Source organism: Poecile atricapillus, chromosome 2 (genome assembly GCF_030490865.1).
Source record: "Poecile atricapillus isolate bPoeAtr1 chromosome 2, bPoeAtr1.hap1, whole genome shotgun sequence".
NCBI lineage: Eukaryota > Metazoa > Chordata > Aves > Passeriformes > Paridae > Poecile > Poecile atricapillus.
This window is the reverse complement of record NC_081250.1, coordinates 68,184,890-68,211,979: the sequence shown is the minus strand read 5'-3', so window position 1 is coordinate 68,211,979 and position 27,090 is coordinate 68,184,890. Positions and strand designations below refer to the sequence as shown.

The 27,090-nt window shown below is 39.4% G+C and overlaps 1 protein-coding gene and 1 long non-coding RNA gene across 4 annotated transcripts in view; one reads left to right on the top strand and one right to left on the bottom strand.

The window, feature by feature from the left end:
* The window catches only part of LOC131576774 (uncharacterized), a 60,906-nt gene that overhangs the window by 26,366 nt on the left and 7,450 nt on the right, over positions 1 to 27,090 (bottom strand). The gene's annotated exons all lie outside the window — the stretch shown is intronic.
* Positions 179 to 26,199, top strand: RIPK1 (receptor interacting serine/threonine kinase 1). Of its 3 annotated transcripts, XM_058833800.1 has the most exons (13): positions 179 to 386; positions 2,015 to 2,156; positions 5,473 to 5,684; positions 7,354 to 7,507; positions 8,413 to 8,550; positions 10,908 to 11,136; positions 11,955 to 12,104; positions 13,254 to 13,330; positions 16,397 to 16,487; positions 18,716 to 19,303; positions 20,837 to 20,908; positions 22,710 to 22,874; positions 23,537 to 26,199. In XM_058833800.1, exons 3-13 carry the CDS (start codon positions 5,533 to 5,535, stop codon positions 23,821 to 23,823), a joined length of 2,103 nt encoding a protein of 700 aa, XP_058689783.1. In that variant the 5' UTR covers positions 179 to 386; positions 2,015 to 2,156; positions 5,473 to 5,532; the 3' UTR covers positions 23,824 to 26,199. The 3 variants fall into 3 exon arrangements, with proteins under 3 accessions (XP_058689783.1, XP_058689782.1, XP_058689784.1); XM_058833799.1 differs by lacking the exon at positions 2,015 to 2,156 and having other exon boundaries at positions 180 to 386; XM_058833801.1 differs by lacking the exons at positions 2,015 to 2,156; positions 5,473 to 5,684 and having other exon boundaries at positions 185 to 386.

The window sequence follows — 27,090 nt, the reverse complement described above, 5'->3', positions numbered from 1 at the left end:
CAACATGCCTCGAACTCCCAAGCTGCTCTCAGTCTCGATAACGTCGCCAGGCTTTCAAGATTCCTGATGCCCAGAGACCTCAGGCAGTGACAAGCCACCATGTCATCGACATCGTAGAGAGCTCGAGCAGTGACACAGTCACGGTGTGGCACCGATCCGAGTTCCCACAGAGCCCGAGCAGTGACACAGTCACGGTGTGGCTCCAATGGCAGCGCCCAGACAGCTGTGCCAGTTCCTCAGTCACTGGGCGGCACCCACGCCTGCCCAGCCGCCTCCTTCGCTCCGCCTCCCGCTGCCCCGAGTGAAGAGAAGCCCGAGGCGTCACTTCAGCGGGTTGGGGGCGAGCTGCCGGTGGTGCCCGGGGAAGCGGCAGGATCCTGAGAGGGGTAAGGCAGGAGCGCCGGAGCGGGACAGAGGGAGGGGCCGCGCCGCTGCAGCGAAAGCGAAACCGCGGTGGCGACCCCGCTGTGCGAAGGCGTCGCCGCCGCTGCGTGATCCGAGTGGCGGTGCCCGGGGGCCTGCCCGGATGATGGGCTCCGAGGCGAGACAGCCCGGCGGGGCTGCGGCGCTCCGTCCCGCCTGTCCTATCCCGCACCGGGGGCTCGCGGGGAAGGGGAAGCAGCGGGCGGGGGAGCGGTGCGTACGAGAGGAGGCGGCCGCGGCGGCAGGAAGCCGCCGGGAGGAGAAGGGCGATATAGCAAGTTGGCCAAGGAGGAACTAGGCCAGAGCAGCCCCGCGTTAGGGCTTCCCGGCCCCTCGGCGAGCGGACACCTCTGGCGCTGCCCGGGCCGGGCAGCAGCGGGGCCGCGCTGGGGCTGAGCCGGAGCTACGACAGCTACGGCTGGCCTGGCGCCTCGGCCGAGACAGCCTTCCCGATTCCCATACGGAATGCATGCTTCTGTGACCAGAACCGACTGTAACACCTTTGCACGGGTACAGGCCACTGCACAGACCCCCATCCTTTCCTCTTCCCACGCTGCCTTTGCTGCTGTGAAAATGTGTGTTGCGTAACACCTTTGTTTCCCTTGTATTGGGTTCTCCTCCCCTTCCCACGGGATCCTTTCTGGAACATGCTGACGATATGACACAGGTATTTTCTCTGCTATTTCCAAAAGGAAAGAAGAAAAAAAAAATCATTCCTTAGTGAAAAGATTAATCAGCTGAAAAACCTGACCAGAAAGGAAAGGTTTAGATGGAGTGGGTTATGACATTTACAGATCTGAGATACCCTAACAGCTTTTGAAACATCATTGACACAGGCAATATTTTTGTTATCAGCTGTAGCATCCCTTCTGTAGCAAGCTTTGGCTTCTGTACTTTGTTCCTTTCCATTATGGACTGATAACTCAGTGGCCACGAGTTTTGCTACTTCTAAATGTGCTCACTTTCTCCAATTAAAGTTTGTAGCACCTCTTAAGAACTTAGGTGCTGGGAGCATCATTAGACTATAAAGGCTGCAATCAGTGTTTTTTCATATTACTGTGCTAATGTACTCAGCGCTCCTCCTTAACCATGCAGGTCACATCTGTAAGTGATCTGATGTAACTGCACCAGATCAGTCACAAATCGTAAGAACTGAGCAAAGCACATTTTAACAGTGATGAGGAATATGACCCGATGACCTAATGTCCAGGTTATGATTCTTGTGAATTTATATGCCCTTTAGGAGTTAGAGGAGAGGACATAACCATGGTGTTAAAAAGAAAAATGCCACAAACTCATTTAGCACATTTCTAGCCTTTTTTAAAGAACACCAGTCATGCCGGTGGACAGAAATTCCTCTCTTCTAGCTACTGGTATTCAAAACTTTCATAATACATGCTGGTACTTGGTAAATAGGAACCCAACTGAATACAAATGTTCAGAATAGTATATGGGAGAAACTGCTTTATAATTAATCAAGTATACAGATGAGGACTACTTCACAGAATGTAAAGTGACCACTAGAAGTATGCATAGCTTCTGTAAGGGTTGACTAAATTAAGCTACAAAATTTCTGTTCTCTTAACCACAGATACATAATGCCTGAAGTGGTATGTCCTAAATACTGAAGATACATATAAATTATCCTGTATCTCAATAAGAAGCAGTAAGGTTGGAATGAACCTGGGTCTTTGAGCTTCTGTCCTTGGTTTTTCATCATCTGACATTCCAAGGTATCATAAGCCAATATCTTATGTTAAATAGTATACTAGCATATGTAGTCTTTGCTTTAAAGCCGGCTAGACATTGTTTTCCTGTGATATTCATTCAAAAAAAACCAAACAAACAAACAAAAAAAACCCAAACAAAAACAAAAAAATCCACAAAACTTTGAGTTCAAAATAAGTCATTAGATCAGAGAGCTTCTATTCAGAGTACCTCATTATTTATTAAGAACAGCAAAAAAAAGCAGTAGCATCTTACCATGCCCAATGGGGAAGGCTCCCTCCCATCTAATTCTATCATCTTGAGCATTACCCAGCTCACTTCAGCAGATACATTATGATTTTAGCAGTTATTGCTTCTTTTGAATTTCCAAAACTTCTGGTTATAGTGACTACATGTGGCAGTAGGAAGATAATTAGCATTGCAAATAAGAACAAGGTTATGTATTTCTTGCAGTTTTGGGCAGAGATATTTTTTGCCAGATTGTATGGTATTGAATGCCAATCCCAAGCTCTCAGTGGTATTAATGCAACTTTAGAGATTCGCCATTCAAAAATACACAGCTACTTTGCATTCCCAAGAAAAGCATGTACAAGTTCTATAACTACTACCTAGATGCATAATTGCTGTTAGCATGGAAAAAATAACATACATTAAGTTACATAATAATACATAATATTAATAATAGCATAATAATAAATAATAATGAATAATTCTAACCAATTCTTGGAAGGGAGACCCAGATAAAGAAGCAAGACATTAGTTTATGACATGTTTGACTGTCATGACTGAATTTAGTCTCTTGTACATTTACAGCCCATCTGCACAAGTCAGTATGATCAGCATGACCACACCAACAAATCCAGAGAACAACCAGCAGAAACTTCCAGGGAGACGAAAGCAGCAGTGGCACTGCTATGAGTCATTTGTTATCTGCTATTTGATTTGCTGTAAAGGAATTAAAAAAACAAAACAAAAAAACCCCAAAACAAACAACCACCCAAAAAACCCCTACCACAACAAACAAAACAAGACAAATTTCCTCTAATCATTATTAGGCATTGGAGGACTTAACTTACTAAACGGATGCAGCCATCTCCTCAGGCCTGTGCTCCTAACACAGGCTAGCGCTGCAGCAAAACAAAGCCTGCATTTTTTTGAAGTCCATAAAGCCAAAGCAGAAAACTCTGAAGAGAGGACACTTCTCTGGGTGTAGGGAGGTTGTATCTATTGTATGTATATATCTGTCTGCACTACAACAGCCTGTAGAATCATTACATGTATTTTGAAAAGAAACCTCTTGCTCGATCTCTTCTACAGGCATAATTAATTTATTTTTTTAAAAATTAACTTAGTCTTTCCTGTTTTGGTTTGTCAGTATTGAACTGATAAGACCATTTCCAACTCAGCACTGAAACATCTCTCTTCCCTTAGGTACCTACTTTCCACATACACTAACTCCTTAGTTCCCAGGCTCCCCAAAGAGGCTGTGGTAATGAAGCAGTCAAAATTAAGCTGCAGCTGCTGTTGACAACAACATTAAGCAATCATTTCAATTAGAGATTGAATGATACAGGTGCACAGTAGTTTACAGGAATTAGCAGTCATTTGCTGGTCTGAAAAAACTTGGGAGTCCCTTTGCTACACAATTTAGAGCTCTTAGTTACTGAAATGAGCCAATCTACTGTTGCTGATAGTGGCATTTAGAGGTGGTGCCCTTCCCCCAGCTCTGTGTAGTAGTTACCCAAGATGAATGGAAAGTGAACAGCCCTGCCAGTCTCTTGGACTTTGTCTTTTCTCAGCAAACCCTTTCTTTACCTGATGTAAGGTGCTTAAGTTAAAAACTTAGCGAGGGGAATAAAAGCAGAGCTTGCTGGCTTGCACCAGTGCTAGCAAAGCAGCTTGCTGGTATATGCTGAAGGCAGGTGCTGTCTAGCCTGAGAAACATATTAGGCAAGAGAGTACTGTTGTAGATGGGTAATGCAATGGTTGGCTCTCGCAATTAAAGGATGAATATTATGTGTGTGTTAAAGAAAGTTTTATTGATATATAGTTACGCTACTGTGATTTTGTTGTTTAGATGTCCTCTGTTCTCCCCATATCCCCCCTACCCGGTGTGGTTGCCACGGAACAGCCTTGGTGGTTGGGACATGTGGAGGGAGGACGTGTACCTGTGCCCCTTGCCTGGGGCATTTTGGGAAGAGGGAAGGCTTGTTGCTAAGGGGCATGGCATGGCAGCACCTGACCTCCAAGCAAGTTGCAAGAAAGCAGCCTCCATCCATGGATGGCGAAGAAGAGTTGACTGACAAACTTCGGGAGGGGCCAGGCTTGCCTGATGCAACCGCAGGGGCATAAAAGGCAGAGCAGCTATTTTATAAACTAGCTCGTAGCTGCTACGTCACCAGCTCCCAGCACGCTGTCCTTTTTCCTTATTCAGTCTTCGGTTGTATTTCTGTTAAGGTTTAATAAACCTTTAAAATTTTAAAGTGAGCATTGTTTCTCACAGCAGCACAGCTTTATCAAAGGATTAAAATTATTCTGGCATCCACTGGCATTTACTTATCTATTACTTATCTGTTTACTAATCTATTGCTTACCCACTTCATAGGATCCCATAAACTCTCTTTTTGTCTTGATGCACTTAGGAGTCTCTACAAGCCTTCACAATTTCTTCGTTCCTCTTCTTTTTAATGGGCAGAGGAGAAGCAGCCATACATACTCTTTCCTTAGCTCTTGTCCCCTTGAGTTCATGTGCAAGTAAGTTTCCCACAGAAGCTGAGTCCTTCATGTCACCCTCCAGAGGAACCTTTTATTTGGTTGGTTTAAGCTTTAAGCAAACCCTTTAGAGCTAGGTTTGCAAAGATGCCTAGAAGGTAGCTTAGAGTCATATAAGAATCTGGGCACCTGACAGGTCCGTGTTCAGGCAATTTAGAAAATAAGATACCCATCAGAATCATTAGGCACTACCTGCCTTTAGGACTGTGGCTCTTGGTTTTTCTGGGGCTTGGATTTTGCACATGTGAAGTGTAGGGACAGTAACGATCTATGGCATATTGTATGGATAAAAACTATTTATCAACAGCACTTTGAGATCCTCAGGTGAAGAAAGGGTTTTACATCAACTAAATATAGTGGGTTGACAGGATAAATCATTGTGATCTTTAAGTCTGATTCTGTGAGAACCACAGCATTTTTGGTTTCCAGCAGCATTCATAAGGGTCATGAGAGTTTATGTTTCTGTCCCACTCCTGAAATGTACACTTATTTAGTGGAACAGCTAAATGCTTTCACAATGACACTTCTTTTTCCTCCTTTATACTACAGGTCCAGAAGCACAACAGTGCTTGATTTTGTTTTAATTGCTAAGCCATAAAGACTGCAGCCATGTCTCTGGAAGACATCCACATGAACACCAAGGATTTGCTTGAAAAAAAACAATTAGATGCTGGAGGATTTGGAACAATTTCTTTATGCTTTCACAAGAAACATGGATATGTAGTATTAAAAAAAGTGTATACAGGACCACAGCGCACTGAGTAAGTTACAAATCTCAGTTCTGATTTTAGTTTCAGTTAGTCTAAGACCTCTAAATTCAATTAAGATAAACCTAAATGGAGTGCAATAATTTCAGATCTTTGGATTCTGGAGATATTTTATGTGGGGAAAAGAAAACAATGGTAACAGCTGTCCTGAAAATTTTCTTTTTTTTCCTCTCTTGAGACAACTTTTTTAGTTTTAACTCATAGTTCCAGTGAAGTTCCTGGTTTTTGTTACAAGGTGAGCCACTATCACAAATTGTTAGAGTCAAGAGGACTGTTGCACACTTAAGGAAATGCAAGAACTCAGTGGCCACACAGTATTTTCAAACTTGCAGATATGTTTTCAATGAAATTACCCAACTGTAGATGTCCACTAGGAACTAAACACATATAAATTGTCGGTAAGACTCCAGCCTCATGTGTGTTAATACCACGAATATAATCCTCACTCCCTTGAGAAAGAGCAGAGTGAGCCAAGCCCACTGATTTAATTCAAAGATTGAACTAGCTGTTGATTTCAGTGGACTTAGGTCACATTGCAGCTCTACCACATCACAGCCCTAAACAATCTGAAACACAATCCTAAAACTCTCCCATAAATCATCCTAGAGAGAGACAAAATTCCATGTTTTTTCTGCTTTGGGTTATGACAGATAACTGAGATTTTATTTTGCTGGTGGAAAACAAATTAAGATATTCTAGTATTTTGCAGCCTACAATGACAGTTTGGGATGACTACGGTTAAAACAACAAGCCTGTGAAGTGTGTTTTTGTGTCTGTTTTTATTTTTTCATTACACAGATTCATAATCTTGCTATTTCTTAAAATATTGAACCAAAAGTCTTTAGCAAATTCTTAACTGATCCTAACGCAAACAAAACAACCAGTTTCTTCTCTGGTAATATGGAGGAACACAGATAGAGAAAGCAGTTTCATTTTAAGTCAGAGGGTAGGAAAGCATTAGCAAGCAGTGTAGTTTCAAGATTTTCTTACATCCTTTTGTCTGATGACCAGAACAGGAGCAGTAATAAAAACACCACCCCTTCTATTCATTATGTAATGGATGCTATCCTTTTTTAAGAACCTTAGTGAGCTCCCAGCTATGTACCTGTGATTATTGATGGGTTGTACTGAGGCCGAGGTAAAGAGTTAGGCTTTTAATTCATCCTAAACCAGTAATTGTTAGCAAATGCTGTCATCATTTAGTATGTGTGTGGTTCCCTTGTAAGAAATCTGTTTTGAACCTGATGCCCTTTGGAAATAAGATCTCTGTAAGTTTCCTGTACAAGAAGTAGTGGAGTGGATCTTGATCCTCCTTGTTCCAAGGCTCTTTCAGCTCTGCCCAGATCTCACCCCAGTTTAAAGATTCGGGCATCCACAGCTACCTACAAAAAGAATGCTTATGCAGTTTCTGAAAAGCAGGCCTTAAAATCAGACTGAGCAGACAGTCTCTGTGTAAGGCATTTGAGCAGAATCTTAGAGAACATAACCTGGCATGAACAAATCTGTATCAATTCAAAATCAGCAGAAGGTATGATTAATCATGCAGGGGGTTCTAGGGATGTTGACATTTTTGGCCATGGTTTTCATCACAAAGTAGTGTGATTTTCATCCCTTTGTTCTTTCTAGGCCGGCACCTAAATTCAGTGCAATTTCTGTTTTACAGGTACAATGTTTCCCTTCTTGAAGAAGGCAGGATTATGCGCAGACTGCAGCATGACCGTGTGGTAAAGCTACTCGGTGTCATTTTGGAAGATGGAAATTACTCGCTTGTGATGGAGTACGTGGACCGGGGGAACATGATGAAAGTGCTACAGAATGTAAGCAGTCAATTACTTCATCCCTTAGGGCTGGTGAGCTGCTTGAAGGGGACAGGATGTTACTACCATATCCAGAGAATGGAGTCTTTCATTTCTTACTCTTTTTGTATTAAAAAGCCAGTGGCAGCACTGCCTTCTCTAGAGACAGCAGACAATGGCAGTGGCTTTCCTGTGTATCACAGAGGAGCAGACCAATTACAGATTAAAAAATTCTAGGAGTGGCTGTAGAGATATGTGGAGAATTTGCTAAATATGGAATGACTCTAGAGTAATTTTAATACCAATATTTCGATCCAAGAAGGACCTTAGAACCATAGAATATCTCTAGTTGGAAGGGACCTTGAAAAATCATCAAGCCCAACTTGCACAGGACAACCAAAAAAATCACAATCACCCTCTGGGTGAAGAATCTTCTCCTAATATCCAACCTAAACCTTGCCTAATCCAGCTGCATGCCATTCTGACAGGCTCTATCACTGACCACCAGAGAGAAGAGATCAGTGCCAGTCCCTCTGCTTCCCATCATGAGGAAGCTGTAGACCATGATGAGGGATTTCCTCAGTCTCCTGCAGGCTGAACAGACCAAATGACCTCAGCCCTTCCTGATATGGCTTCCCCCCAGATTTTTCACCATCTTTGTGCCTTTGTTTGGAGATTCTCTAATGGCTTTACATCCTTCTTAAATCGTGGCCAAAACTGCACGCAGTATTCAAGGTCAGGCCATACCAGTGTGGAGTAGAGTACAACAATCAACTCCCTCAACCCACTGGCAATGTAGGTTTTTCTTACCACAGCTTAAGCAGAGGTACTCTCACGACTGAGGAACTTTTTTTAAAGACTGAGTTTTCATTTGATTGTTGTAGTTGCATTTTTTAATAGATGGCACTTCTTGTTCTTTCTTTTAGCTCTCACTACCTTTGTCAGTGAGAGGGCGTTTTGTGCTGGAGATCACAGAAGGAATGCTTTATCTGCATGAGCAAGGCTTTGTACACAAAGACCTAAAACCAGAAAACATCCTTGTGGACAGAGACTTCCATATTAAGGTACTTGTTAGAATGTGAATAGAGAAGGCTGGTGATTTGGTTTGAAGAACCCATTTCAGTCATGCTGATTAGAGTTCCTAACTTGGTGGAATTGGTAGATAATGCCTTTGTAGTTCAGTGAACTATCCCTGAGAAAGTATTGGCCCTGGACCGCTAACACTCATTATAGTGGCCTATACAGCCTCCGAGTCTGAGATTTGCACCACATTCCTCCAATTGAAAAAAACAATCACTAAGGGCATTAAAAAATAATATTGTTGAGAACTAACAAGCTATAAATAACAGAACAATTAGAAAGACAAAACATGTTAATACAAAGTTTGAAACAAAATAGAATGTTTTATGGATAATGTCTTTTGTCTTTTATTGCTGTAATTTCTCCTCCTGCCTTCACTTCCTTTCTTTTATTCCTTTCTTTTGTTATCTTCTCCTCTTTTGTATCCCTCTTTTCCCCTAGTCATCATTTTAAAATGACATCCAGGAGCTACAAAAAAAACCCCATCAGGACACTACTTCAAAGAATGGTTTATAAGCCTATTCCAAAGCCCTTCTATTAACTTTAGTATGGTTTTGGATCAAGACACATAAATATAGAGGCTACTGAGGAATAAACCTGAGGGGAATTTGCCGCAGTCCTCATCAAATATCCTGTCTCTGGTCAAGGTGAGTTGTTGAAATAATCACCCCATTACAATCTGAAATTACAGAATAAATTTCTGTGAAGAGAACTCTTCACAGAACTCAGAGAACTCTTCATTTTCTATTTCTCACTCATAAATTAGTGAGAAGTTCTTCAACAAGGTTAATATAGTAGCAAGTGCAGTATGAGCAGCTTGCAGATAAGAATTATAAATTTATTTATTTTCCAAAAATAAAAACCCCATCATGATCTGCTTTAAATATAAATTGTATGGGGAGTTGGCTTTCAGCTCGCTTATATGGACAGGATCAAACTAGGCTATCATCACATTTCATGACAAAAAATTATCTGGAACATGGGATCAAATTCAGAATCAGATAAGACTTCCTTAAGGAGCTTGAGCAAAAGTATAATTTAAGGCAGCTGTTGTACAATCTATCTGCTTGAATGTGTCTAACACTGTCAATAATTAGGCAAATAGTTCCAGGAAATTGTAAATGTAGGAAGATTTATGTCATATCCTTCTCTATCACTAGACCTCCTCTCACTTGTAGACATGAACCTGGGCTCCTACTTCCTCAGTAGAATGTCGCTAGATTTCTTCTGAATACACAACCTCTAAACGTAGCCCAAGGCCTCAGAAATTCAAGAGGAACAGTTAGCTAGTTAGAGGCAATAAGAGAGAAAAGTGTTAGAAGTGAGGCAAGGTGTCACCCTCACTTTTATTTGAAGTAACTGAGTTACACAACTCTGGCAGCTGCCTGTGTCCAAGAGAGACAGGCCAAATTTCTTTCAGCTTTCCTCTCCTGTTGACCTCCTGTTCCCTTGTGTTAGCGCTGGTGCTACTGGTGCCTTGATTTAGGAAACCAAACCAGCAGATTACCATTTACCTTGTTGGCAGTGCTATCCTTCTGTTGGGGAGTACTTGGTTCAGCAAGCTGCTTGACTGCCTTGCACTAGGTCTTCCCAGGTAAGTGTCAATGCTGGAGCAAGAGGAGCAGAGGGAGCACATAACAGGAGACTGGGGGAAAGGAAGGAAGGATTACTTTCTTCACCACCAGCCATTAGTCTAGTTGCAAAACCACACCCTAAAGTTTCAGTAATATCACACTGTCAAGCACACAGTACCCAGGTATCTCTGCTTTAACCTATTCCATGCTATTCTTTCCCTTGTCTCTTTGTTATATGTATCACATCGTTTTAGATCCTCTTCTTTCCCTTTTCTGAAGGAAGATCTGAAGTGGTTGAATGAAATGGAATCTGAATGGAAAGGGCGGTGAAGGAAGGAGGCATATCTGCCCATCTCATAGATTGATTCTAGGTTTGAATGTTAGATTCTTCTCCTATGAATCTTCTGTTCTCCCATGAGTGCTGAAAGCAGGCCTCAAATACGATTGTCAATATGAGTGAAACTAAATTTCTTCTATCCTCACATTGTGCAAGTGTTCCACAATTAATAATAAAAGTTCAACCTAATGGTTCCCAATTGGCAGTGATACTTTTTTTGGGACAAAAAAAAAACAAACAAAAAAAAAACAAACCCAAAGAAAAACAAGAAAAAAATAAAATTGTTTTCCTGAGTTGTATTTTTTCACTTACTAATTTTTAGATAAGTTGTTAGATTAGTATTAAGTCTTGATAAAATTGAGCACTGCGTGCAATACTTGTTTATCTCGTCTTCATTACAGCACTAGCTCTGAAGTGTCTCATTTTTCAGATTGCAGATCTCGGCGTTGCCTCCTTTAAGAGCTGGAGTAGGCTGACCCAAGAAGAAACAGTCCGACAGAAGCAAATGAAGAGCGCTTACCAGAACAATGCTGGGACACTTTTCTATATGGCCCCAGAGCATTTACGCTCTGTTAATGCTAAACCAGTGGAGAAATCAGATGTTTACAGCTTTGGCATTGTGATCTGGGCAATTTTTGCTAGCAAAGAGCCATACGAAAGTACGTTACTTCCCAAAGGATGCTATCAGAAAAATAAGTTACAAATATTAAGCATTTAATGTTATAAAATTGAGATTAGTAGATTGCATCATCCATGGCCTAGAGTAACACTGGTTTGGCACCTCATGGCCAGTGAGAGAAATAAGTTGCATCATTCCTACGTCCTTCTAAGCATGGATGAGAACACCTGAATAAAATGCAGCCATGAGCTGAAACTACTCACATCTACATGGTGTGGGCACAGACCAGACTTGGCAGAAATTAGGCAAATCTCAGGTGGGCCAGGATGGAAACTTTGATAGACACTATTTCCTGAACTGGACTGGTTAAACATGGAAATGAGAATGATTTCACAGTCCATTACCAATTCTCAGCTGTGTGGTGCTGATTTCTCAACATGCACCAATGGGCTTACGTAGAACAATAGGAGCCAACTGTGGAATTGCAGAATAACATGTTTATAATTTTGAATGGATTTTTTGCTATTTAAATGGCTAAATGTGGCCATCTTTGTGTTCATATCTAGTGCAGAGCTGATGCACCTGAGATGCAGGTTCTAAAGAGCTGTCACCCTTACACTGCACGTCTTACATATAAAAGTAAATCCACTAATCTTAAAATAAATCTCTGAACCACAGAAGTCAGGGCAGTGGATTCAAATTCACTAATATAAAATATTTGTAGCTGTAACCTGGACCTCTTTGAAGTCATATTTTACATACCCATAAACACACAGGGAGCCAATTCATTGTTTCTTTTACCTATGGATAGGTAGCAAAACCCATAGACAGAACCTGATAGGAAATTTTGTTTTTCAGATGGTATAAATGAAACCCAGATTTGCTTTGGCATCATGAATGGAAACAGACCAGACATAAAGGAGATCACTGATAAATGTCCAGTGGAAATTATTGACTTAATGAAGCAATGCTGGGATGAAGATTCAGAGAAACGTCCAACCTTTGCAGGTAAGGCACTACTTTAGGATTCATATTTGTTTGCATCAATTGATCATTTATAATGAAGCAAAACAAACCTGAGTGTGTATTTTCCTCTTGAAATAAGGTTGGGGTTTTTTTAAACCTAAACTGAAATAGCAATGCACATGTTCTGTAAAGCATGCTCTCTGTACCGTAACCAAAAATGCAATCTGATCCAGCATTTTGAGGTTTGAGAAATCCTAGTAAGTGAATGGAGCTAATTAAGACACTTTGTCCCTGATAATTTATTTCCAGCATAATATAATATTATTGCTGAAATTTACATAAAAACTGACATCAAGGGCTATAGTATATTTTGACCATGACTGAGAAAATATGCTATTTGAAATACTCTAGATTCAAAAGCTGTCCTAGTTATCCTTCCATAAGTAATCTGAGTGACTTTGATAGCTAATCATCCTTTCATATGGTCAGACGGCAAAACATTTCCAATTGCTAGAAGTCTTGGCTGAATGGTCTGGGAAGGAGACTAAGAGCAAATAAGTCAAAATTCTATATCTCACTGTCTCTTCTTTCTGCCTCAATACATAGTGTCAAAAAAAAAAACAAAAACCAAAAAACAAACCAACCACCCAGGAAACCCCAAAACAACAAAAAGAGGAAAGGAAACCCAACCCACAAAAAAGACCCCAACAAATAACAGGAAACTGAGGTTTGTATTCAGAGGGACCCCAACAGCTTCATATACAGCAGGCATATACTTAAATACTCAGAGGAAATTTGTTTCCCATGAGGAATCCACCTACTATATCCATATTTGACATATATAATCTACTGCTAATAGATTAAGCCTATGTTTGTATTGGGTCTTAGCTTCTAATTTTCCCATATACCACTCAAGGAAAGATGCTCTCAGCTACTGATCATAGACAGATTTCACCCTAAAAAGCAATACAACAACAACAACAACAAATCCCTAGAAGTCACCCTGTTCTTGTTAGTGTTTACAACTAAATGTACCATGTGAACAAATTACAAATGTATGTATACCTTTCTTGTTTCTGTCATCATAGAAGTCTCCATTCTTCAATCCTTTTCCATCAAGATTGTTAACAGTACAAGTCACTTTTACTTTCCATTGAAACCCGCTTTCACTTAGTTCTTTTGTTTTTGCAGAAATCAGTGGAAGATACAAGCCATTTTACTATCAAAATCTAGGAAAAAATATAGAAGAAGATCTGAAAAATTTAAAAGTGAGTAGATTTCTAAGCATTTTAAGGTTGCCTACATTCGTTCTTCCCAGCCCCAATTATGGGCAGCTTCTGCCACTTCAAGACTGATCATGCTTGACTGATGTGATTTCCTTTTGATAAAATGGCTGGATTTGTGAATGAGGGCAGAGCAGGTAATTTATCTCAACCTTCAGAAGGTTTTCAACACTCTCTCCCAAACTACTCTTGTATTCAAGTTCAGAGGTTGCTGTCTGGATGAGCAGAAAAACAGGTTGGATGGCAAGTCCCAGAGGGGAGCAGTTGATGGGTCCTACTTCACCTGCAGGCCAGAAGCAGCTGCAGGAGTGCAGGGGGGTGGTGACCTGGTTTACTCCTGTGTCAGTGACCTGACAAAAGCGATGGAGCATGCATGAGGTGTGCAGGTGATGCCAAACTAAAAGGACCAGTCAATACATTCACAAGGACAAGGACAATAGCTGCAGGCTGGAGAAATGTGGTGAGAGAAACCTTGTGAAATTCAGAAAGCACAAGTGGAATGTGTTGCACCTGGGATTAAATAACCCCTGGCTTCAGTGCCAACTAGGGGCTGCCCAGCCAGGGAGCAGCACTGCCGAGAAGAACCTCAGGGTGATGGAGAGCAGCAACCTGGGCACCAGCCACAGCCTGCCTGGCACCAGCAGTGTCACAGGCAGCAGATCTGCTCAGACCTTGTTAGTCCTAATAAGAGATTACTACATCTGCCCAGCCATGCAATGTCTTTTGAGGACAAAGAAATAGCAACCTGCCCCTATGTGTGAGGACTTTGAGAAGATAGAGCCAAGCTCTTCCCAGCAATGCATCATGTGAGGACTAGAGGAAAAAAGACAAATACAGAAACAAGAGAGACTCAAACTGGATGTAAGAGTAAAATGAAAAAAACCCAAAACTTTTCCCTCTGAAGAGGGCAGAGCAGCGGCACAAGTTACCTAAAGGGGTTGTCTAGTCACCATCATTGGAGGTTTTCAGACCTGACTGCACGAAGCTCTGAGCTCCCAACTCCGATCCCATAAGTGACCCTGTTTTGAGCAGGAGGTGGGCCCAAGGTCTGTTTCCACCTGAACAGCAAACTGATTCTATGATGATACTTTGCAAAAGCTCCTCATATATCCATTAGGTCTCACTCATGAAATAAAACGTTATTCCTAGCAATTCAAAAGTGGCAGAATCTGATTTAAAGTAACTTCATAAATTCTTGGTAATTTTTGCCCTGCCTTCAGGCAGTCTCTGTTGAGTTTCACCCTGCTTGAGACCAAGAAGCTATACCATAGTAATATTAACAGGTAAAGGTTAAATTCAGGTAGTTCTCCTGAGTATCCAAGTTGGTTTCTCTTACTTTTCTGGCTGTAAGTTTAAAAATTATGATTAAAACAATCATTTCCTGACTGAATAAAAGAGAATCAGAACTTCTTGAAAAACTGGGCTGATAATGGAACCTTTTTATCACAGATTTTATGAATTTAATTACTTGACTGTATAGACTTCACTCACAGACAATATATCTGTATTCCTAACTAAAAAAAAAAACTAACAAAAAACCCCAAACAACAAACTTCTTTGTGAAACCATTCTTTCATTTTTTTTTTTTAAAGTGCTTCCTTCTCACCAAGTCTTCAACTGTGGAAATGAAAGAAATTTCATGTGATGTTTACAAAGCACCAGTAACCATTCAAAAAAGCAACAGAGTTTTGCAAAATGAAACTGATGAAACAGATTTCTTGGACTGATTTGATCAAACTCCCAGTGTGAGCTGTATATATGTCTAATTTATGACAGCAGCCCCAAATCAGAACAATGGAAAATTTTACTAGATGCGTTAGCTCTCTGCAGATGCACCTCTCATATCATAGGGACAAAATGACTACTGAAATGGGCTGTGAGTTTATTATTTTCTCAGGAAGGAAAGCATCCATTACAGTCAGGGCACAGATTGTGAAGAGTGGATCCAAGACAAGTCACTATGTGAATTACTAGTACAGCTTCAGTAGCAACAGGACTTAGAGGGTTTGGGCATAACCTTCCTGCTGTCTGCCCAGCAATCGTGGAAGCCTCCTAACTAAAAGGATCACAGAATCACAGAATGGTTGAGGTCAAAAGGGACCAGAAGTCATTTGGTTCAACCCCCTGTTCAAACAATTCTGTTACTCAAGTAAAATCTAAGGACCTATGGTTGTAATGTGCATTAGAACATCACTTTTTGCTTTTCGAGGGTAGTCAATTTATTGGGGAAGAGATAGGTAGGAATTGTTGATTTTTAATCTGTAGAAGTACTTCTTGGGCTTTATTAGTTTTTTAAGAAAAAACACTAACACAAACTCTACTTTTGGAAAATATTTTACAATTTATCAGCACTTGGGGAAGTTGAGAAATAATTTTTCCAGGTTAAAAAAAAAAATAACTTCCAGCAAAGCCCAAATAATGGAAACATCAAAAGAGTAGAACAGGAGTAGATTTTGCCTTAACTCTAGTTAAGTGAGATGAGGGTTATAGATAGGAAATTGCACTGATCCATTCTAAAAATTTCTTCTAAACTCCTCATTCCTAATCATCTTTATACAAGTCAGTGTGCCTATTCCTGAATTTTAATTATTTCTCACCTCTTCTTCCCCATTGATGAATGAACTTATTAAATATAGATCCACAGAACAGGATGCATGTTTGCTACTTTTACCTCAGCAGCATCCCCTCATCAAGATTCGTTGCCAAGAGTCTGGCTAATAAATACCATATACCATAGCCACTGTGGATTAAGCTTACATTCATGTAGGCAAGGGTATTTTTTGGTCAACTCAGAGTATTATATACTGCAGTTACATTGCAGTCCTCCCTCACTTCATTGAAGAAAATATTTTTCCCACCTGTAGCAAAGCAGTAGGTATTTCCAGTCAGGCTGTGCTCTCTGAATGAGTATGGGATCTTTTCCCAGAGATTCACAGAATCTGTTCATCCAAGTCACTTCACAGTGAATCTGTTCTGTTTCATACTCTACAGGTACTCCCTTTGTTTAAGCTTTTGCCTATAATTTAATCATTTGTTCTTTCTTACATGCAGAAAATGTGGCCTGAGTCAAATGAACTTCTGCATAGCATGGAATCCCTTCAAATAGATGCTGTACCAGAAGATACCAGCAATGGTCAAGTAGGTAAGTCACTAGCATATAATTATTCTGTGTATTTGCCAAAGATGAAGTTGTGTACAAAGCAAGTAACCTTACCATTAAGGGTTATTAAGAGACTCAATTATTCAGCACCTCAGAAAGAATCGTAATCACTGATATGTTATTTGTTCCTAGAAGTCACACTTACAATTTCAAATTTTCCATCATCTACAGTTCAAACTCATCTCCTTTTAGATTTTTCTGCTTTCCTCTTCCATGCAAAAAATTTTGTTCAACATTAAGCTTTACAATGGTCACTTTGATAATAACTTTTCATACTTAATCTTTCATTTCTTTACTCATGCCAACTGCTTGGTTTGTAGGCTTTAATTTAATTAATTTTTCTTTTTTGCCCTCCATCCTTTCTTTTGAATGCTCTGAATATGACCAAGATACATAATTGTAAAGTGTATTTTTAGGACCTTGCTCCCTAAGGAATCTGAGAAACACTAGTAGATAGGGTTTTTCTCTCTTTTCTCTCATACTTTCATCAAATCTTGGATAAGTTGCATGTTTTGTGATTTTATAGGGCTGGCTCTCTAATATTTGGTAATATATCTGTGATAATATATCTAATATGATACAGCTAGAGTTTTGTAGGAGTGTATCTGGAATTCTCTTACCAAAGTTTCTTAATGTCAAAGGACACAGGATCTTACTTGCAAAAACACTGAATTACGTGAAATAATAAAAAATCCAGTGGAAATAAAATTCTGCTGAGTTACCTAAGACAAGATCAAATTAATATTATTAAATGTAATGCAACTAAAAATTCTTCCCCAAAACTAGGTTTGCTACAACTGTTCCTCAGTAGAACTGATACACTTAAGGGAGCCCCACTCCTGTATTTTTTAAGTGAGTGTAGTTACAATTCCTGAGCAGAAAGTATCATGTATGACTGCTGCAGAATGCAGATGCTCTCATGTTTTAAGTACAAGACTTTGTTGTGAACCTCCACTGCAGAAAGATGCCATCTTGCCAGCCTGTCAGTCAAAGGCAGAGGTTTTTCTCTAGTCAATGGGCATCACTCAGACAGTGGTAGTGAAAAGTATCCCACAGGATCTGCTCCTACATCTCAAGCTTGCCCTGGAGAACAGATGCCATATAGTTTAAGCTGATACTGAATTGCTAAGAGCTGTCACTTTGGGGTTATTTCTGTATTAGCCATTCCTCACACTTCCTCTCCAGCAGTGGTAGCAAAACAAGCAGAGCAAGTCTGACTGAAGGTGTACTAATATATAGCCATCCAAAGGAACTAGTTTTGGTCCTGCCTAATATGAGCTGGAACAATGTAATTTTGGGGTGGGGGGAACCCATTTCACTGGCATTATCTGAGCTAAATAGAAGCCCATACATATACTTTATTCCAGTTTTACAGTGTTCTGTAAGTGTCCCTTGCTACAAGCAATGTATGATATTTTTTAGGAATGTGTGAAGCTTTCAGAACTTTAAGAAAGAATCAGTACTACCCTTGAAAATATAAGTACAAGTAGTATCAAACAGATTTTTGTTTCTTATTTAGTCTTCAAATGCTACAGCATCATACAGATTATAACTCCATCTAGCTCAATTCTGAAGTAGAGCTTCCTTTGATACTGAGAATTAGTTTGAAAAATGTAGATGGCACAGACTATTTTATCTGGTAGACATTACTTGTAAAAATGTATTCTTTGGGACAAGAGTATTCATCACTAAATACCCAGACAAGACAATTTACATAATTATTTTTAAATAAGATTTTAATGGAAAATTATTTGTGCTGTATGAAATTACACCTGTTATTACAGTGGCATTATTTTCCATCCTGTTACACTTCAGTTTTGCACTGATCAAACTCCAGTTAATGCCACAGGAGACACACCAGTAAATCAGACCCTACAAATGCCACCAGATTTGTTTGTTTCAATGGCTGAAAATTATCAGCTGATGTTAGCATAAGCCTAGTATGCAGTGAATTCTGACACTACTCAAGATAGTGAGATTTTAACACAGATAGCTTAAGCAAACCTGTACTTCCTAAATAAAAAGCTATTCTACTTGTCAATAAAGCTGTGTTTTATTTTATAGAATTTCTTATGCTGGAAGTAATGTTTTATTGAAACCTTTTAGATATACAATAATAATAAATTAGGTTAATAGATTTTAGTATCATTGCAACGAGTCAAATACTTGCATTTGAATGTTTTCAAACATTTAATGTTCTTCTCTTTCAGATCAGCCTAATTCTCTACACAGCTCTCAAGGTCCCATGACCAGTGAGGTTAATGTAGCCCTGCTTGCTGCCTACCCTGAGAACCAGCCTGTCGAGAGCTGTGAGACCTCATTTCCATCTGCTGATAATCTGGAAAGAAAACTTCAGCATGAATACAACTACCACGCGTTTGGGAGCCGGATGGATAAAGCAGTTCCACCTGTTGTATACAGCCCTGAAATGATAGAGGAGGAAAGGAGACGGAGAGTTTCCCGTGATCCGTTTGCAAAGCCATCTCCTACTTCTCAGAGAAATGAACTATATCCAAGAGCTGATAAAACAGGATCAAACACTAATCCATATTTCTGGGCAAACATTGATCCAAATATCTGGCCACAGGCAGCTGCAACAACGCCAAAAAGGGGAAATGTAGATGTTTTTTACGGGCCCAGTCCCAACAGTCTTCCAACAGGAAACCCAGTGGATGCCTATGGGTTGTGTTCAGCCAGTAACTTTAGCCTAAGTAAACCTCCTGTGCCAGAATCTGGACAAAACCAGCAGTCACAGACAAATGTAAACCGGTATTCAAAGAATTCAGACACAGATACAGGTGAGATTCCTCCTTCCCCAACACTTATGTTTCTGAAAACACACTTTTCCTCTATTCAGTGAAGTCATCAGGAGAGTTTTGTAGGTCATGGTGTTCAACAACCTGCTTATTGCAGGTTCTGTAATACAGCAGGGGTGAATTTATTTCATTAATAAATGAAATAAAAACTCTTTGTTTACTCAAAGTTAAAATGCTCTAGCTTTGACTTAATTGTGCTGCTTTCACTAATGTCAGGCTGCCAATTTCAGATGTACCATTTCTAAAGCATCAGTGTAACAGAAGAGCATAAGACCCAGCACCTGACTCTTCAGCTACCAGCCAAGGAAGAGCAGACAGCAAGTACTGCTAAAGCAGCTCCCAAAACTAGGAGCTGCTACCAGTCATTCTAGGAAAGCTGAGAACTTTGACTCCCAAAACCGTAACATTCCTACCATAGGTTCTGCTCATGCAACACATGTAGCATTTCAGAAAATAGATGGGTATTTTTTAGCTTGACTTGCAGCAAGCTGAGAGACTTTCAAACCTAGGGAGCCAGCAAGGAGCTAAGGCTTGTAACTGGTTTCTCCAGAGAGCTCTGCCTGGTGCTCAGGGAGAGCTTCTGCTGGTGTTTGCTGGTAAGCCATGGAGTAAAAAGGTATGGAGACAAAGAAGGAAGAGAATATTGGGCATTAACAAAACATATAAATAAGTGGTAACTGGAGATAAGATATACAAGATATAACTTTGAGGAACTAGAGACAGCATGAGATGCCTGCTCCTACTCTTGGATATTTTTAGCATGGTGTTATTTTCCAGGTCATCTCACAAGAAAATGAAGGATGCTTAGCTTTTTACAAGCAGAATGCCACAAAGGTGTTATTCTGTTAAATTATTTATGCAGAGGCTGTGATTAGTTGTTTATGTGAGTTCATTTACTGAAATGAATTGGAGGGCTGTCATGCCAGAAGGCAGGCATTAGAATTTTCATCACTAATACAGGAAAACCTTCTGTTTGAAGGAAATAAAGAAAACAGTTATTATAGGAAAGCTGCATGAAATAGTGTAGCAGATACCAGAGGTGCACAAGAGCTGCATTTCAGCTCCTCATTGACTTGCTGAGTGACTGTAACCCATCTGCTCTTGCTGCCCTGGTATGAGTTGCAGAACTCATCTGTGAGCATTCGAAAACTCACACTTGGGAGTTTGGAATTTGCCCGTTTGAATACCTCATACAAGGCAGCTCAGTTTGTAACTGCAGTGTGCTGTGATCCCACACTGCCAGATACTCCTACACCCATGTGGAAGCCCATTGTCCTCACTGAGATCCAAGGATGGTTAAGGTTATTAGTAACTCAGCAAAACCACAATAAGATCATGCTTAAACTAAAGTTATTAATGGAGACATAATCCTGCTACTTAAAAAGCTTCTCATCTCTGTATTTAAGAGTACTGTATACTCACATTTTACAAATATGGAAGTCACTGTTATGTATATCTACTTTTCTAGTTACGTAATGCTTTTGGCATTTCTTTGGTTTTTTGTTCTTTCTACAGGTTACAGGGATTCCACTTCTTTCACAAGGGGAACGTTTCCATACTATCCTAGTGCATCCAAAGTAAGTCCAGGTAAGTGCTGTGGCCTTCATCTGCCCTGGTAGGCAACAGGCTGTGCATTGCATCCTGAGCAATGAAGCAAAATACTTCAGAAACTTGAAATAATTTCTGTTATTGCTAAATACCTCTAACCATAGCTGAAGTTTTCAGTATCAGTAGGTAAAAACTAGTTCCTATCTCTAGCAAGACCTAAACACACCATGAAATGTGTATTTGATAAATCAAGGACAATACATTATTTTATGTAAGAATTTTAAAATCTCCTGGACACCTAAACTAGTCACTTTCTTAGATTGATCTTCAAGTTGCTGTCACTCTCCCCAGCTCTGGAATCACGCACACATTTGGGACACTTTGTCCTATCTTGCTCTGGATTTTAATACAAATTTCTAGCTACAGGCTTCACACTGATCGGCCTTCATTGGGACACAGGTCTCTACAGTTCTACTGCCTTGAACCCCTAAAATAATGTAATATCCTTCAGGAGTTATTAATGTATGCTCTTTTCAAGTTGTGTTGCTTGGAGCACTCTGAATTCTTTAATTAACCCTTTCAAAGGCCTGTCCAGTTTCTAAGTGGTCTATACTACAAAGAAAACATGAAAGAGCAGGTTTCTGTTTTCTTGGGTCTGCATCCCTTAAATGATGACCCAAACCTGAGAAGCTGCTAAGTGTAAAGGTTTGGGAAAGGAGATTTATAAGCACAGTAATTTTTACTGTTAATACTGTAGTATTGACAAATTATTTGTATACATTTTCATATCTTATGCTAAATTCATTTTATTGCTAGATAAGAATATAGCAAACATGAGGTTTCTTTATATTTTTAACTACAAATACAATGTGTTTCCTGAGTCCTCTAGCTCTTAAAAAAAAAAGATACAGGAATCATAATGTTATGAGTAGAAGTAATAATGTTATGAGACATGATAAAATGCTTTCCTTTTTTGCAACTTCATCAATCTAATCATGCATATAATATTTCTGACTTGCAGTCTCAGGTTAGCATATATTAAGTGCACTTAGATTTTCATACATAACAGATTTTCACACTTTCACATTGCAATTGAGTGTGTAACAAGAACATAACCATGATTTCAGGTGAAGTGCAGAGCTTGCTGTATCATTCTAAGTATCTGTACTTCAGTTTTAGACCCAGGTTGTGAGATTTACCATTTAAGCTAGAGTTAGAATATTTAGTGGATGATTATCCAAGCAGAGCTCAGAAAACACTGTCAAGAGAACAGAAAACTGACATCAGCTAACATGAATAGTGACTTAGCTTAATGCTCCATGTGTAAATCAGACAACAGTAAACAAAAGATTAAATTATGTGGTTTAGTAATCATATCTTATGAGCAACATGAAATGATTTGCTGTAGTCTCACAGAACTCAGAAGTCATGACTGTAAATCTGAACTTACATCTATGAAAAGTAGAGCTGAGAGGCAGAAGTTAGGCTTTAAGATTTAAACGAAAGGAGTGTTTGAGTCAAGGCTGGCCTCCTGAAGCTGTTAGGCAGCAGAAAGCAAGACTGCTACTATGCATTCCCAAGGCACAGAGAACATTATTTACAGTCTAGTAACTATCAGCTTGGTTGTGGCACTCTGTCTTAAAATAGACTGGGCTTTCACTAAAGTACATTGGTGTCACACTGCACAGTGAAAATACGCTCACAGCACGGTTGCCAGTAAATGGCTATTTCTACATCAAGTGCAATGAATATCACTCCCCTTATTAGTAGAACTTCTTCCTTCTTATGTTACTTCTTGATATTTGAACCTAATGCTGTTGTTTGTAAATTTGTGTTAAAGTTCCTCATACAGATGATTCAATCAAGTACAACATAAATAACAGCTCTGGAATTCAAATTGGATCCTTCAGTCACATGAAGATTGAAGAGCAGAACCCGCATGTCAGCACTTGTCCTGTTGCTATGGAAGTAATTTATACACATTATAAAGCAATGGGTATATTTGGTAAGAGAATAGCTCCCTATTTTTTATGTATTCATCCCATATAATTGTTTGAGAATCATTTGGTTTGGAATGTATAAAACACTCAAATGGGTAGAAGCAAGGCTAAGATTGGAGATCCTCACCTGACTTCTAGTTTAAATCATAGAATATCCCGAGTTGGAATGGACCCATGCAGATTATAGAGTCCAGTGCCTGACACAACACAGGGAAAATTAAAAGTTAAACCATATATTCAAGAGCCACAACAACTTCATTCAGATAGAAGTTGGACAATTTTGAAATGTAATGTATTTTCATTGGTCAGTACTGAATTAAACTATCCCCTGTATCCTAAATGACATTTGTATCTCAGAATATAAAACCTATACAATTCTAAGAACTATAGAAAGGTTTTTCTTCAATCTTGCAGGTTTAAGTGACAACCTCTGATAGCTTCAGATCAAAGAGCAAGTCCAGCAACTGACCTGTGAATACACATGTCTGGACAGTTCTTGCCTCACTGGGTTATGCTGCTTCCATATAAAATCCACATCTGATTGCATCACTAAGATTTTGTCTCCAGATATTACCAATAAATAGTTGGGGAAGGATAGAAGAGAGAGAGTGAAAGGAGCAGAAGAACTGTTGAATGATGCAATTCTCTTACACTCTTCTTTTTGCAGACAATACTACTGTCCTGACAGAAAAGCATTTGAATCTAGTGAGAGAAAAGCTGGCTAAGCAGTGGAAGCACTGTGCTCGGAAACTGGGCTTCAGTGATCCCGAAATAGATGAAATTGATCATGACTATGAACGAGATGGACTAAAAGAAAAGGTTTACCAAATGCTGCTCAAATGGGTAATGAGGGAAGGCTCTAAAGGTGCTACAGTTGGAAAACTCGCCAAGGCCCTCTTTGGCTGCCAAAGACTGGATCTCCTTAGTACTTTGATGCAAATCCAAGAAGAGTAAGTTTACTGAGAACAGACTTTCTAGAGCTCTCCTTTTTGCACAGACTTTTGGGAACATATCTTTTTAACCAACCAGTTCTCAGTGAATACCTCCAATAAATCAAAAAGTTCATGTCACAATATTTGGTCTTCCATAGGATTAAAAAAAAAGAAAAAAAAGCATCTTCCTTTCAAATAGAATGATTGTCTGAAGATAACACAATGCAAGACAAATACAAATTCAAGGAGAATGTGTTACATAAAATTTCTGCATTCTAGTCTTGAAACATGTTGGTAGTCTTGTTCAGTTCTGAAGATTGACTTACTGCTTGAAAAACTTGTATAGAAACCAAAATCAAACCTTACATTTTGCCAGAAGTGCCAATAATTAATTACACCAGTATTTGACTGGTCTTAGTCAATAATACACTTTAAATATTTTTATAATTTTTATTAAATATAGATGTCTAGAATTATGCAGAACAGCAGCATAAATAAAAGCAAAACCTATTTCTAGCTTTAAAAGTTTATAACTTATATTTTATAGTTATAATGTTGCATTAATTTTTTACATTGTTTGGTAGAAAAGATTTTACAGGGTAAGAGTATGTCCTGGGGTGAATTTATGATGCTTGTATCCCCAGTTGCCTGTTCTGTTTATGCTGGTTATCAAGTTCTGCAACTTTAAGACTGGTTGTGACAGCAAAGGGTGAGGAGAAGAAGTGTGCAGTTTGTTTTCAGAAACTGGACTTGCTCCCACACATTTTTCTTCTCAGGGACTCTGTCGTCTGCAGCAGGGACACTGGGAGAGAGCTCTTCTTTGCTTTTAGTTAGTTTAAAAAGCAAGCTGAGGCAGAGGAGTATCTTGGACTGTGTTGGTTTGGTTTTGGTTTTTTTCCCTTTCTCTGGGACTGTATGGCCCTGCTCTGGACCAGAAATTCAGAAGAGCACTGGAAGCTCACACCTATGGCCCACCAGAGCCTGGGCCCCGGTATTTTCCAGCACTGGAGGGACTGATAAGAGACTGAGCGAGCCCAGCTCACAGCAAGGACTTTCTGAATTTGCCATCTCTTCAGAACAGCAGGAGGTTTTACTGTTAATATTATTAATATTTTTATGCTCAGAATACTTTTCTTGTTAAATAAACAGGTTTTTTCCACTTTTCTCCAAGAAAATCTTTTCCCGAACCAGTAGCGGAAGGGGCCACTTGAATATGCCTTCTAGAGAGACACCATTCAGAGGTTTCCTCCCAGATTTGTCTTAAAGCAGGACAGAATCTCATCTGCTTTATGAAATAATGAAAAAATAAGTTAAATCAGTATGCAGTCCAAATTAAAAACTCAAGAATAAAAGAGTTTTGGGAAGGGAAAGGTGCTTTATTACCTCTTGACTGAAGACCCATTCTCCTCACTCTGGGGACTCAGTGTCAATACATTCTGAATCTCTTAGGCTGTGTTTATATTAGTAGGCTAAATGTGCCTAGAAATGTTCTGCATGCTGAGGTTAAACTGGCATACTGCAGCCTGAATAGCAAATTCTTTAAACCTCCAAAATGTTGTGCATTCAGCACTCAGGTTGTTTCTGGGGGGCACTGGAGCAGCTCTGTAGCATAGGTGATGGTATCCCAGTGCCTGCAAATGTTCCTTGTCACTCTGACTTCCTCATATTGACATAATCTCAGTGTGCAGTATCTATGAAAGAAGAATTACTGGAAGTTTTTTGACTGAAGAATTATGCCAAACTCTTCTTTCTAGGGACAACACTTCCTGTTCCATCAGATTTACAGATTTTTCAGGCAGATGTTTTGGAGCAGGTAATTATTTAACCTATACATAGAGACTAGGTGTTTATTAGTGTTCATAATTATTAATTTTAATTGTCAAAAAAAGCTAACTACTTAATGGGGTGCAGTTAGATTGGATTTCTGCTCCTTGATACAGCAACCACCATTTCAGTGGAAGCAAAATGAAACTGTAATTAAAGCAAGCATCAACATATTTGTCATCTTTAAAGTTACTTAAAATTTATTGCATTGCCTTACAGTTTTGACTTAGCAACATGCTAAATTTTCTATAAACTCTTGAGTACAATAGAATGATGTGGTTTATCTGTCTAATATAATAAGCATACACTTCCCAGAAAAAATAAAATTGTTCTTTAAACAGATAGAGAGATGGGGTAGGGAGTGTCTTCTCTATGTCAGTCCACAGAGATATAGCCAGCAGCTGCTGTGTTAGTTCATGAAACAGATCCCTGAACAGATCACAAAGTCCATTTATGTTTTGTTAACACTGGTTGCACTGTATTGCTACATCAATTCCCCAGCCCCCATTGTTTTTTAAAGTCTTCCATACCTGCAGTCTTTAAACAATATGCACTTTTTCAATCATAAGATCTTTTGTCTTATTTGGTACATAGAATGAATGGTGATTATTTAATGGGCATACTTTAAATGCTTAATTTGCTCTTTATTAAAGCAAGTCTGGACCTTACTTTCTGTAACAGCAAGAACAGAGATGTGGAGCACAAACATGAAGCATTTTAGAATAAGACTTAAACCTGGGGCTGTCCTAGGTCTTTAATGTAGGACATGTTAGCTTTAGTGCTTGTCAAGTCCAAGTCTAGATTAGTGCTCATAGTTCATGTGACATTGTAGATGGTACAGAACACAAACTGAACTCACCCAGAGACGAGCTTGTTCACCTCAACCTTTGCAGAACTCAACCACAGAGAGGATTCAGTTTCCTGGACAGAAGGGCTAAAGTACTATAAGTCCTCTAGCATATTGTAGAAAACCACATAATAAGACGCAATGCCTGGAAGCCGCAGCCAGGCATGCCAAATTGGAATATCTATTTAATAATAAGAATGATGAACTACTGGAAAAGCTACCTAGGGAGTCTGTGGATCTTCTTATTATCTCTTAATTAAGATTGGTCTTGTTTCTTAAGGTGGCTATAAGTGAAATCAAAGCTGTAAGTCTCAATACAAGGTTAACTAGGTGAAATGTAAAAGCAAATGGTGTACAAGAGGTCCAAGGAAAAGAGTTAGTGCTCCCCCCAACCTAAAAATTTATAGAAACATTAAGTATGGAAGAGAAAAATAAGCTAATACTAACTTACTGGATTGTTCATTTCATCTACCACCCCATCCCCCCTAAAAAAATTTCATTTCATCTCCCTGCTAAAAAAAATAAAAAAAATTAAGGATGGAGCTGATTTTTGAAAAATAACCTTTCATGAGAGATCAAAAATGGAGGAAAATAATGGGGACAAGGATGAAAGAGAGT